This window comes from Lepisma saccharinum, chromosome 2 (genome assembly GCF_977018435.1).
Source record: "Lepisma saccharinum chromosome 2, izLepSacc3.1, whole genome shotgun sequence".
Taxonomy (NCBI): Eukaryota; Metazoa; Arthropoda; class Insecta; order Zygentoma; family Lepismatidae; genus Lepisma; species Lepisma saccharinum.
The window spans coordinates 114,425,222-114,440,295 of record NC_139230.1 but is presented as its reverse complement, the minus strand read 5'-3'; the positions used below and the strand labels follow the sequence as shown (position 1 = coordinate 114,440,295).

Genomic DNA, 15,074 nt, shown 5'->3' with positions numbered 1-15,074 from the left:
TTTTGTCCACTAGGGGAATAAAATAATAATAAATAGGTAAATATATTAATACAATTATTACTTGAATCATTCAATCCTAAAAACATCACTATCACCAGTAATCGATGTTCCTCTGAATTTTCACATTTTGTCTATTGTTATTGAATTTATTAGACTAGAGGTTTATACGAGGAACATAGAGGACATAACTTCCAATTAGACATAAAATAAAACCAGACCATCATTGGTTTGAGATTGTTTTTTTTTAAAGTCCACTTTATGCACAGATAGGGTAATCAGGACTGGACCTACAATTTAAAGTGGGATCTGAACCACTATGTGCATCCACATCATAGTATTTGACATTTATTGCATTAGATATAGTGAATCATAACTTACTTTTTGACATATTCAGCACCGTTGTTCAGTCATTTGTCGTAGTGTGGCACTAAATTTTGTATGTCCTTATCATATGTGTCTGCCGCCAAAGACTCGAACTGGTTGTACCACAGGATTGCTGTTAAAATGTCCTGCCAGAAACTGCTTCAGCTGAAGGAACACATGAAATTTGCTGTGCATGATGTTAGGGTTGTATGAGGGCAATTGGGTGGGGTCGAATTTCTCTCACTTGAAGTTCAATAAAAGAACCTGCGTGCACTCAGCTGTATGATTGTGCACATTAGATTAGCCTTCCGTGAATTGTCTGCGTACTTCTGCTCATGATGTCCGGTCCTTACAGCTCACATAATTGACGCTATCTGCTTCTGAACATTGAAAAATCTGATTACAGCATGTACCTCGCACTAGGGGAGAGACTGTATGTAACCGCATACAGATGCCATCAGAACTTACTTTCTGCATGCCCTTCATATACCAGGTATCTGAGAAGTCTGTATGAAAACAAAAATTAACTGTATCCCCTATATGCAACATAGACATGAAAAAATGGTACCAAAATATTTGAAATCTATTCAAATTTTATTGGCAATAGGAAAGAAGTCAATAAATCTCCACGTGAGCACCCTTGGTAGCACGGAGTACATCTAATCGAAATTCAACTTCTCGCCATGCATTAGCCAACATCACAGGAGGGATTGATGTGATGACTTGGGTTATCCATTGTTGCAGAGTTGCAAGATCGGATACAGGAGTTCTGTAGACATTGTCTTTCACATAACCCCATAGAAAAAAATCTAAAGGGGTCATGTCTGGAGATCGTGCAGGCCATGCTGTCAGTCCATCTCTGATCAAGGTAGGAACGAACCTCCAGACTCCAATGTGGCGGTGCACCGTCTTGTTGAAAGATAACATCTGTGTGGTATTCTAGCAATTGAGGAACAGCAAACAATTGCAACATGTCGAGATACACTCCCGATGTTACGGTGTCCTCACAGAAAAAGAATGGTCCGATTATTCTGTCATGCAGCAGCGCGCACCAAACATTCACCTTCGGGCTGCCCATGGTCGACTCCCTCACCTCATGAGGGGGCTCTTTACCCCAGATATGCACGTTGTGTCTATTCACTAAACCACTGACATGAAAGACCACCTCGTCTGAAAAAGCAACACGTTCCAGATAGCCATTATCAGCGTCAATGCGTGATTACATTTTTACCGCAAAGTTATACCTACGTTTGCCGTCATTGGGCAACAAAGCCTGCAGGATTTGCACTTTGTATGCATGAAACAGTAAACGTTTGTGTAACACATCATGAACAGAACTTTTTGACATCTGTAATTCATGTGAGGCCGTATGCACAGATTTCTTCGGAGTGTGCACAAAAGCCACTCTGACATCTTCCACCCTTTCATCTGAGGTTGACGGTTGACCACTTCTCAGTGCGTCAGCAACAGATCCTGTGTTCTTGAATTTGTCATACCATGACTTAATGCTCCTATCATCGGATGGCACCTTTCCGTACGATGTTTGAAACTGTCTCTGCATTGTTTTTTGTAACCTGCACTCGTGAAACCACAGGTCACACTCTGCTTTTTCCTGATTTGTGTACATTTCCGGTTTGCTGGACACTGGCACTGCTACACTACTGCAACGTTACAGAAACCTGAAACAAGAAAAACTTGAATAGTTTCCGAACATTTTGGTACCATTTTTTCATGTCTATATTGCATATAGCGGATACAGTTAATTTTTGTTTTCATACAAAGACTTCTCGGACACCCTGTATAATAAACAGCGTATTTCTGTTTTAATATTTGATTAGCTAAATCAAACACCTACACAGTGTAGTAAATTAATTAATATATATTAATTAATTATTTAATATATACACATTGTACTGAAGGAGAAGTCCCATTGAGAATGTAAGGAAATATGGCACTTTGTTATATATGATTCCATTGCATTCCTTTCAGGACACTTAGTCCTGAGAGAAGCAGGTTTAAGGGATTTTTTTGTGCCAAACAGACATTATATATTGCAATATGTTCATCGCAGATTCACCCTGACAAAATCTCGCTCCTGTGTGCAAGGGTTAAGTTGTTCGCTTTACAGAGAAAACGGAAATAGGATATAAATGTTAATGCATTGAAGAATGAGTCTGCAGTAATGATCTTTCAAGCATAGGGTTGCAATAACAGGAGCTTAGAAATCTCCAAACCTCAATCGAAATATCAACATATAATAACGAGAAAGGCTAAGAAGAATGAGAAATTACAAAATTTCCTTTTTCATTAATGGTGCTTATATAGTAACGACCAATTCACTCTAATATCATTTAGTCAGAACTTTAAAATTAATCAAATGTTTTATACTGCCTGTATATGAAAAAGTTCCTGTAATAATCTCTCCCTAGCTTGTGACTTGTAATGATTTTCCAACTTCACTATTTCATTTCATTTCATAGAAAAATTAAGTTGTTTTCTGTAAACTAATAAAAGTACTTAATCCATAACTGAAAGCTGTATGAGTTTATTGATTTGATTATTTTACTTTGCTTTTTGCCACTTTTGGCTAATTGCAAAGATGAGGATGGATGATGACAATGATCAAGGAACACTCACAAACACATATGGTCAACACGCAACGAAAGCCCCACAGAGGATGATACTGGCTATGAGTCCAGATGCCAGAGCCTTGCTTGTCTGCAAAATACAGTCCAGCCTGTACTGCATGGAAGGGAGGTTGACATTTGAGTGTCTTCCCAAAGGATCGCCCATTACACCTCTATGAGTTTATTATTTCCATTTACAAAACATGTATTTTCTTTATAAGTGTCAGGGAAAAATGCATTAATTTGTCCTGGAAAACCTGGAAAAGTCGGGGAATTTCATTTCTGCTTGTCTGATGATTGTAGCACATAGTAGTGCTACACTTTGGAATTTTTCTATTTACTTTGCATTAATGTGGATGGTTGCAGGGTCTCCCCAAGAAGGGATTTCTTGAATATATTACCCTTTTTGCCTTCTTCTAATTTCTCCTGTATTAACAATAAATGTTAGCAGTGAACACCCAAGGCATTCCTTCCAAAATTAAACAAACTTCAACTCTCTGTGATGAATAGTTATCATTAGACCTCGGATTTTAGATTTTTAACCTATTTTTTCCTTTGCAGGTAAATAAGAAATAAGTTATATCAGCATTTCATAAAAAAGTGAAACAACTGACTAAGTTTTATAGTGCAACTGACTAAGTTTTATAGTGCCTAAAATAACTCCTTTTACTTGTTAGAATTTTAGGTTTATGTGCCTAAATTAAACCTTTTTTTTTTTTTTTTTTTTTTTTATTACAGGATTTTTATATCTCGCAGAGTTATTTACTAGGTTTGGTGGTGAAATAATTCAATGTCTGGCATGTTTGAAACATGTTTTCTGTTCATTTCCCTCCCTCCAAGTATATGATTTTTATCAAAGCTGTTACCTGCAGATAGTGGCGGCAAAAGGGGACAGTTCCCCCCTACTTTTTACCCCTGCACTATAGACTCTTAATGCTAAGCCTTGCCTACTGAGATAAAGTAAACTGTCCTTGCCCCCTCTTCCCCATTCTCAATTTTGCCACCCAGTCATCTCTACTGCCTGCGCAGTCCCAAGTGCAAACTTCTGATCTGTGTGGCCTTGCTCACTTTCGCGTCAGTTTGGTCCTTCTTGGCATTCACACCTTGCGAAGTAATATTTCAGCATTCAAATTAGCACTCACTGACTATGTTTCTGTTGAAAGATGATTTTCAGCACATGAAATGATCGTCACAGACAAAAGGTGGAGGTTGAGTGTGGATGACGCAAAAAGATTCATGGTGGTCACTAGGACCATGATAAAATTCAAGTATAATTCCTGGTTTTCAACGTGAACTTCCCAAAAATTCAAGGATACAAGCAGATGTTTTCTCTATTCCTACCTTACGTATTACCGACTCTCACCCTCCCTTCCATACACAAAAATATTGGCAATATGAAGGGTTTGTATGATTCCAATGTAACAAAAATTTGCGTAATCAACTTCAAGATATATTATATTGTAATAATCTTCTGTTTGTCAGATATATGGTTCTGTAAAAGACACTAACAAAGTAAATGGATTGAGAAAATTTTGTTTCATTTTCTGTATAGCTTTCTTTTTCATCCTCAAAAAAGTGAATGAAATAAAAGCTAAACTTAGAGAAACTTGCCTCATGGCATTTATAAACGTGTATAAATTTAATGGGATATGGATTAATAAAAAGTTGCAATTTTTCACGTCTACGGAGAAAAAATGGAATAGAAAAAATATCCGCTTGTACCTTATTTCATGTCTTGCCAAAATTCATGAATAATTTCCAGAGCCAATAATTCAAGCATAATTTCCGGTGCCAATAATTCACATCTAATTCCCAGAATTCAAGGAATTCCAAGTGATAGCCACCCTGATATTGTGCAGCAACTTATACATACATAATTCATTTTTCATATCAACAAGTAACTTTTTCTAACAGCACAAGTGCAGTATTATAATAATTTGTAGATAATTTTGACAATGATATAAAGAAATGAAAATTTGTTTAGAAAATTAATATTTGGTTATTACGGTTCTTGTGTGAAATTTTGTTGTTAACGATTGTATCTAATCAGTATTTTTCAGGAATTTTGTACCAAATTAAGTATTTTTGCAACCTATTTCAGGATTTTTCGAACGTAATTTAAGGTTTTTAGAACCTATTTTAGGTTTTTTAGAACCTATTTTCGGATTTTTAGAGCCTATTTTAGGAACCTAAAAGCACACTTTTTAGATCCTAGAAATCCGAGGTCTAGTTATCATTCTTTGGAATTAAAAAAAAAAAAACCTCTTAAGTGCTTTTGAAAAGAAAATATTTTAATATCAGCTCTTGACTAACTTCCAATACTCATATTGCATTGAAATTCAATATCTCTGTTTTTTGAGAAATGACATGTTAATTGTCTCCATGTGGTGGTGGAACAGGGGTAATAACTGAAGGTCATTATTATTGTTGGACTACTGTGGCCCAGTTTAATGCAAAAGGTTGAAGATTGGAATGTTCTGTCCTATATGCCAACAGCATATCATAAATGTACATTTTTGTTGGAAATTATACTAAAAACTGTAATGTTACAAACAGACTGTGTAACCCTTCAACACACAACATTTCGAGGGGGGAGGGTTGAGATAAAATGTAGTAGCTGTGTGTGTGTGTGTGTGAGAGAGAGAGTGAGAGTGAGTGAGTGAGAGAGTGAGAGTGAGTGAGTGAGTTAGTGAGAGAGAGAGAGAGAGAGAGACAGAAAACTGTGTTTCTTTTACATTTCTTGTGCAATATCCATTTAACTTGTTTCGTGCTGACCTCCCTGTCCAGGAGCCATTAGTTTCATTTCCATACCAACTTTCAATTTGCAAGAGTTATTTTCAATAAACAAAGACTACCTCTTATAAGGTGCTTGTTATATGGATGGTCATTCCTATAAATACTTCAGGCTTTAAAGTTTGAAAGAGATAACATGACCACTTTTGCAGAATCCTATAAAAACTCCATTGGTTAATTTTTTTTTAAGTGATCTCTTTGAAATACTTTGTAGATGCTCCATCATATTTGCTTTTATTGGCTCCATGTTATCAATTCTTTTCCCTTTCCCATCTCTGAAGAGATAACTATATGTTACAGAGAGTTGTTTCAGTGAGTATTTGGAGCTGTTGAAGCACACATAAGCTGTGATTAGCAAGAAACAACTGGACAGCGTGAGCATCCTTTATACCACTTGACAAGCAAAAGTTTTTCTGAGAAATTGTTTGCCTTGATGTCTTTTGTGAACTGTGAGAGTTTGTCGGTGTTATTCGATATGTCCAGAAACTAAATGTTCAGTTGACAATGGTGCTGTGAGTGAAATTCAAATAGGAAAAGAATTTAACACCAGATCGTATGAATTGCCACTCCTACTTCAACTTATTTGAGAGCCATACGTGGCCTATCTAAAAAGTATCCGACTTTATGCTGGGAAAAGAAAATCACTTGCCTGGTATGGTTTATGTCCTCATCCCCTTCAAAGTAGACCTCTTTGGATTTCACATGCTTAGCCCCCAACGAGCCTGTCATTGCTGGAAGCACTCCTAAAATGCCTCTTTTAGAATGTCTCTCAACTCCACCATCGCGTTGCACATAATGTCCTTTCGGCTGTCAAAACGGGGGCCTTTCAGTGGAGATTTTAGCTTCGGGAACAACCACAAGCCACATGGAGCCATGTTCATCATCACCATCTCCAGTTATCATGATGTTGAGAAACTCTGCATCCCTGTTGACAGTATCCAATATGTAAGGGGTCCCGGGTTCGATACCCGGTGGAGGCACAAGTGGTTCGGAACCCACTTTAAACTGTAGGTCCAGTCCCGATTAGCCTTACTGTGCATAAAGTGGACTTAAAACAATAAATCAAATCAAAAAAGTATCCAATATGTCTTGTGCAATGTCACGTCGAAGTTCTCGGCGTTCCTGCGAAAGCAGCTTTGACACAAGTTTTGCTGCTACCCTGTACATGCCTAAATCCTCCAGTAAAATGGAATACACAGAATTTTTGCTGATACCAATGTCATCAGCAATTACCCTGACTGTCAATCGACGATCTTCCATTATCAAGGAAGATAACGTTTTCTGCATTCCGGCTTGTTGGTGGCCTCTCAGAACACTGATCACTCTCCACCAATGTGCAGCCATTTTTGAAGCTGTTTTACCAGTTCTATTTTTGGGTAACTCCCATGGAATTATCGCCAAATGTCTGTTGATTTTTTCGAATTGTTTCCGTTTTCGTCTCTCCAAGCTTCTTGCAAAACTTGATGCAGTATCTCTGCTCCATGCATTCCGTCATCCTACCGAACAAGAAAATGCGATGATACACAGAAACACTACCTCACTCACCTGCTCCCTCTCATCGACTTTCAGGTCCGACATGCCAAACAACATTCGTGCACGTACATGAAGGTTCCCTTCAGCTCTGTGCAGAGTGTAGCTAACCTACCATAGATATTTTCCGCAGGAAAAGAAAAGATTGGATACTTTTTAGACCAGCCACGTATATTGCCTTTCCTGGAGGTGATATCTAAATACTGTGTGCCAGAATAATTTTCATATGCAGCAGAAAGTAAAAGTTATAACAGTATTAAATTCAAGCATATTTGAAAGAGGAATGCGTACAGCCAGTCTTCTGTGAAGCAGATGCTGATGAATTGTGGAAGCAGACAATGGTACACATGTTGCAGTGCCCACTGTTGGGCTAACACTCATGAGGAAGCTGTACAGTTCCATCACTGCCACGCAGAAAAAATGTGTGTCATCCTGTGGTGGTGTCACATCTCGTGGTGCATTGCTGGATTTTTGATGCATCCAATTCTCTTCAGTCCACTGCTCCACCACTTGCATTGCTGTTGTAGCATTATTCACTGTACGAGCAGCAATGTCGCTACACAAAAATCCACCTTCATGCAGGCAGATCATTCATTCCCATTTGAACAGTGTTATCTTTGTAATGTACCCTCTGACATGGTCAAGACATAGGGACTTCTGGAGGAATTTTTACAGCATGCTAACCAAGACCAAGATACACTACTTGTCTAGCTCCTCAACAGCTCTCTGCTTATTTGCCTAATACGGCAGTTCAGAAAGCACTGCTGGCCCGAGGCATGAGCAATCACACTACAATTCTAATCATTTGCATGTCTTTCCTTGCTTTGCATTTCCTTTAAGTTTCATGGGTTTACTATCATTCCTTCATGGTGTTGCAATTTTCACAAACAGTAGTGTATGTACCTACATATAAGAATTATATTTAACACCTATCACTATCCAAGCTTGAAAAATTATGAACTCAACAATTAATGCCAGGACAATACGTATTTATCGGCTCTAAAAAATTAACTGATAATAGCTTGTGATGTAATAGGGGCATTGGTCATTGAACAATTTTGGTTAATAAATTTAGCTATGCATACTTCATTCACTAAGTACACAAAGCTTATGCTGTATGTGTGGAACCCAATACAGCAAATTATTCACTAGTGAGATATCTTACTGAGATTCATGAAAGAATTTTGAATAGTATAGCATTAACAAAGATAATTTGCTATTGATCAGATGGTACCATAAAATCAAGTGAGAGTTTCTATAAGAAAAATGAAAGATAAAATAAGCATTTAATAATGCAAGAGAAAAAGACAATTATGAAAAAGTAACTGCATTCTGCTTTCTTGACATCAAGAATTGAAATGTTCAGATTCAAGTAAACCAAAAAAAGTTTCAGAAAGGCTTGAATGCAGATTCAGACTGTTCACTCCATTCTAAATGTAATGCCATTCTAGCCACATATAAGTTGTTATGGCATTTGAAGTTTTTGTGTTGTACAGTTCTTATTGTTGAACAAAGTGCTATAAAATTGTTTTTGTAAAGTTAAAAAGTTATGCCATACACTTTGACATCCAAAAGGAGAATTATAAATAAATTACAAGTTTAGTATGGTATTTAACTTCCTAAAATTGACAATTATATGTTTACCCACACAGATATTTCCATTATATATCATGCTTATGAGATGACAAAGTATGTCTTTTACAACTCCATTGTTTTCATTGTTCTTGCAAAATGAATGAAATTGGTAACAAGATGCTGGTTACATTAAAATGATTCTGAAACTCTGGTAGTTAATGTAATAAATCAAATAATTAAAAAATACAAATATGAAGGGTCAGGGAGGGGGAAAAACTGCAGGCAAATTAACTTTTAATTAATGTTACTCGATAAATGAAAAGGTACAAAAAACATATGCTTTGAAGAATGGAAGTGTCAAATGTATGAAACGAAAGAAATTATGTTGTAAAGTCCAGCACAGCATCAGCATGGCAGGAAATTACACTACTACCTCACTTACGATAGAAACGTCACTTACCTGTTTTTCTCCCCTGACCATGGGCGTCCGGAAGGGGGGAGGCCGTGCCCCCCCCCCCCCTGGAAAATGAAAGTCGACCAAAAATTATGTATTTCACTCATATAATTTCATTTTAGCCACATTAATATGTGTTAATTATTGCATTAACATCATAAATTCAAATTTAAGCAATGTTTTTTTTAGGGAACTACACTATTTTGGGGGAAAATGTGACTTGTTTGCCCCCCTGGAAAAAAATGCCTTCCTTGCCCCTCCCTGGCAATATCCTGCGGACGTCCATGCCCCTGACCCTTTGTATGAGAAAGTTTTATGTTTAGATACACATATGCAAGCAAAAATCAAAATGCTAATTCCATATTTAAATGTATTTTTATGAATTAATTTCCTTGTAAACCATACTGTATGCTTGCACCAGTTCACCTATGAAACTGTCTTGATATATTGAAATTTATGGAACCAAATTGCAGTTTTGATTTGTATTGTGATGTGAATATTCTATTTAACTAAATCTTGCAAGAGAAATACTTTTGTTTTGACATGGATATTTGCTTCTCTTTTCTTTAAATACTACTACTACTATCTAGTACAGCTGCAGTAGCTCAGTCGTAAAGGTGTCTGACTACCATGCAAGAGATCCAGGTTCAATCCTCAGCGGGGGAGAACAGGGATTTTTTCCACCTGTTCAAATGGCTCCGGTGCCCACCCAGCGTCGTATAAAGTAAAGTGTGTACCTGGAGGAAACTCTGGAGAGGGGGGGTGAAGGCAGCCAGTGGCCTGATGCTGATCACATCACCCCCACCTTCAGCAATGATCAAGATAGTGTTGAGCCTTAACTCCACACCCCCTATATGTCTTCATGGCATGGTGCAAAGCACAGGGGAGCACTTTACCTTTTTACTACTACTATCTAATCAAAAATTTTGTTGTATAACCAACACGCCCACTCAATCAAGGCAATTGTATTGCAGTCACTCATATTGTGTATTTGACATTCAGTAGATATGATAGATAAATTGTTGAGTTGTACCTACTTATCAACATATTTGTGTAATTTCAATGACAGGAAATCTATAAATATATTTTAATATAAGTTTCAATTCATAGCACCTAATGCAACAGTATGCCATTATAGCCAGTGTTAAAGCACTGAATAATTGTGTGAAAATATTATGTGTATTTGCATTTTGTGGTATTTTGATGTACCAGAATGGATGCATTGTAAATATTATATTGTGTATGAGATATTTTAGAATTTTACATGTGAACCTTTACACTTTCTCTTGTGTTAAAATCTTAGAAGCAATTTGCTTAACAACAAAATAATTTGTTAACTTAGTCATTCAATTTTTATTGCTGATGAACGAAAATTTATTGCATATATACATAGATAATATATTATATATAATATAATACATATATATATTTTTGTATTTTCCTTCTTTTACACCACTTTTATGACACTTTATGCTAGTTGTGACAATGAGAAATAATAATGATTAGATGAAATGTATGAAAGGATGGTCACAAAGGAACACCCATGGCCGCAGCAGGACTCAAAAGTGGGACCATCAATTGTGATATAGTTAATTCAGCACTGATCGTGCTTGGCTACCAAGGCAACATGTGACATTACAATTTGATTATGATTATTTTCATTTTTTGAAATGAAAATTAATTAAAAGTAGTAACTCTATTAGAAGTACCCGACCCTGTGGCCGAGTGGTTAGCACATCGCGCTGCGACGCCAAGGGTCCCGGGTTCGAATCCCGGTCGGGTTTGGTTGTTTGTAAATGTCCATTCATCAATTTCATAATTTCATCACTCATCCTCATCTTCGCAAATTAGCCAAGAGGCACAAAACGCGAAGTAAAATAAACTAAATCAATCAATCAATCAATCAATCTATTAGAAGTAGAGTGCAAGAATAAAAATAAATGTTGAATTTTCTGTTATATTTTCTTCATATTTTTAGTATTAACTACATTTCTCTTATATCTGTTGCAATTCCTGAAACAAATGAAATTGAAGCAAATTTCACAAATGTAATTTTTCTTGCAGTTGCAAAGAAAAGATGGTATGATGGGTTCTACAACAACTCAACCATTAGTAAGTAACCAGTCCCTTGTTAGCTCCGGTGTTGGTGTTGTTTCTACAGCATCTGTACTCTTCCAGCAAGCAGGAGGAGGTGAGTATAATGCTTTCAAAACAGTGTGCACTTGCTGAAAATCAGTTGGTGTGTTATTTTTTATGTACAATATTTCTTTATCATTTTTAAATATCTCAGAATTAGAACTTTTGTACATGTGATCAGGCTCCCAACTGTCTGGTTTTATGATTTCAGCAATTTATACTAATTGTTAAGTGTAACTATACTATATCCATTTTCACAGTGTAAAGTATAAAATGGTAAAAATTGTTGGTAATGGTTAAAGCTCAAGCCTATTGAGTGTAAGTTTCACTTGTTCTACTTAAGCAATTCCCAATCAAAAATAAGGGAGCAAGTATATTCATGTTAATATATTACAATTTTGGAAGAGTCACAATTGGGAAGTTGTACATAAGTAGCAAGATTCTTGGCATCTTTGTACCCCTCTCGGGATAGACTTACCAAGAATACATTCATGTAAATTGTGATGTCCATGACTTCCTTGTGGAAAGTTGCTGTTATTTTTTTTTAGGGACCAAACAAGAAGCAGAAAGAGTAAGTAGTTTCTCTGATAAGGATACATCATATGGACAATTTAAGAGCTTCTCTTTACCCAAATATGACAGAATACAGTAGAAATTCGATTTTATGTTTTCAGGGAACCAAGGTGAAAAAACTTAAAATGCAAGAAAATATTATAACAAATGTGCTTTATTGGTACCTTCATGTGAGAACATGTAATACCCAGGAACATAAAATTGTAGTTTCACTGTATTTAGCTGCTAAATATATTCAGTTGAGTAAACATTCACATTCATTGATGTAAAAGAAAGTAATATTCAATTATTTTTTAATAATTTGCTGTTGAGGTTTTGTGTGTGTGTGTTATTTTGTACTTTAAGTATCGTGAACAGAGCTTGAATTGAGATGTGGGGCATATACATCATCCATCAGCTTGCAAAATTTACTTAAGCATTGTTTCATTGTCACCATTGTGAAACATACAAAATACCTCCACCTACTAATTTTTCCTGCAAGCAGAAGCAGACATCTCCTCAGGTAACAGTTTTCACTTCAAACACTGATCATGAGAAAAACTTCTTTCCACTTGCCTCATATATCTGTTTGAATTTAAACATTCCTATAATTTAGAGATGTAGTAATTGAGATTCTCTGTAGTTCTGGAGAACTTGTAATAATTGCTTAGAATTGTATATCACATCAGGATAAATAATGGAATTGAAATACTCTCATATCAAAAACGTAAATGTGTAACAGATTGAAGGTTTTTGTGTGTAACACAGTCCCTACTAGTATTTGAGAAAAATTACTGGAGTTAGAATTTCAGTATGCTGGATGTTATTTCAATCAGAAAAGATGTGGATAACATACACACATCTTCCAATATTTTATTAACGTTGAATGATTTAATGTTATTTTTTCTTCATATACATGTATGTGACATAGATGAGATCCTGGAAATAATGAGTGGTTTAATTACTGAAAGTATGAAAATTTTATTGTTGAAATGATTTCAGTTGCAACGAAATATACATGTGAGTGTGTGTGTGTGTGTTTTACATTTGCATATATTATATAGCAGTTTAAAGCTTGAAAGATTTGCTAACAAATTGTAGTTAAAATGCTCAGCAAGGAGAGTGAAATACAAGTTTTATAGAGTTTGGTCAGTACAATTCTTCTATTATATAACACTATGATGTTGAAATAAATCATTACAGTGTATATTTCAACACAGCTAAAGTTGAAGATCAATCCATGCTGTACAGAGCAATGTAATGTAGGTTTCAGGCAGATCAGTACTATTAATATTTACTTCCTTTGCTGTAGATATACACTTGTAACATATAAGGTAAGTCTCCCTAAGTTCACCACCTTAAGCAAATTTGTTTTAAAAATCATGAAGAAATATTTTGTTTCAAAATATAGAAAATACTTTTGCAATGATAATGTTCAATAGAACAACATATAAATTTGTGAGAAGAAAAACGGTTCCCTTTCTCGAACAATGACCAAGAGAAGGGGTGGGGTTGCAACTGGCGAAGTTAGGATGCACGTGTTCCCTTCGCCACTTGTGTACAAGCGGTGAACTCAATTAATATTTTAATAACAGTAGAGAGTGGATGCTTTTATTTTCATACTAAACAAAGGCAATATTAATTATACAATATTCATGCATAAAATCAGTACAGATTGTAACAAGCACAACTTTAGTCCAAGACATTTTCACTTCACACTGAGAATGATGTATCAATTTGAGCACTATTGACAAATGAAAACACATTTTCCCTTTTTCATTAATTCCACACATTCTTCGTGAACGTAACAATGACATAAACTGCAGCATCTCATATCTAGGACACGATCTTCTTTGCAAAGGAAACAATATCAGCTGTCTGTAGATTTGCCTGCTCCAGGATTCTTTTTTGGATGAGAACGGGTTGTGTTTTTAGGTCTCACAGTTTTGGGGATTGTTGTGGCTGTTGGGTATCCAAGTGTGTTGGAACAGGAAGGACCGGGATCTGATGAACTGGAGCACAAACTTTTCTTGGACGGTTCCTCTTCGGGAGTCTATTTTTGAGAGTCGATCTTACATGTTGTACACCCTTTAAGTTTTGGTGGCCCTCAACTTGAGAGAGAAAGAGAGAGAGAGGGGGGGAGAGTGAGTGAGAGTAAGTGAGTGAGTGGGGGGTCTCTCTCTCTCTCTGAAAAATCTATATACAAACTAATAAATTCTAAGCCTTACTCTATTTAAAAATACCAATTTCATTGTCATAACACCAATTCTTAAGTTTGCCATGACACACGATACAGTGGCGAACTTAAGAACACGTGCAGCTTTTATTAAACACGTCAGAAACTACGATATAACAATTATACATTTAATTTTAACAATACCCATAGAATATACACAACGTACGCTTTGAAATGATAATTTACACTATCTAAATGCAATAGTTATTCTGTTGTATTAAACGGATACTTTCAGAACAAATGTTATATCAGCATTAGCCAGCAACCACTACCAACAGAATGTGGCGACTTTCTCCAAGCAAGCACGTGCTAACGGAAATCGACCTTCAATATAGTTTCCAAGGCACCATGTACCTGGCATGAAGTAGCTTCTGATATATTTCTACTAAACATAGAATCTGTGGGGTAGCGAACTTTGGGACAGTGGCGAACTTATGGCTACCTACCTTATTAGATGAAATGAACCCAAATATTTGATTGAAGAAGACTAGACATTTTAAACATTATTCTTGTTATTAGAATTTTTAAACTACCTGCATTGAAATAATAAGAAATTATAGTGCACAGAATCATAAAGATAATTAACAGAACTTTTCTACAATATTATCTAGAAGGTCTTATTAAAAATCATTTTCAAGGAGTGTAGAACTCTAGCTGAGAAATATGTTCTTAGTGAATATTTAAATCCAGTAGTAAACTGGTATTTAAGTGTCTGCTTACATTGATTGAGCTCAAGTGAAAAGTGTACATGTGTTTCAATTTTTATCTCATCAGCCTGAAGTACAGAGGTTTACTTATAGATGTAACA

At 35.9% G+C, this 15,074-nt stretch overlaps 1 protein-coding gene across 1 annotated transcript in view; it reads left to right on the top strand.

The window, feature by feature from the left end:
* Positions 1–15,074, top strand: part of LOC145984124 (uncharacterized) — a 928,179-nt gene that overhangs the window by 617,933 nt on the left and 295,172 nt on the right. The window contains exon 14 of the mRNA XM_083117559.1: positions 11,407–11,533. Within this exon, the coding sequence (XP_082973685.1) occupies positions 11,407–11,533 (127 nt within the window). The remainder of the gene's footprint in view (positions 1–11,406; positions 11,534–15,074) is intronic.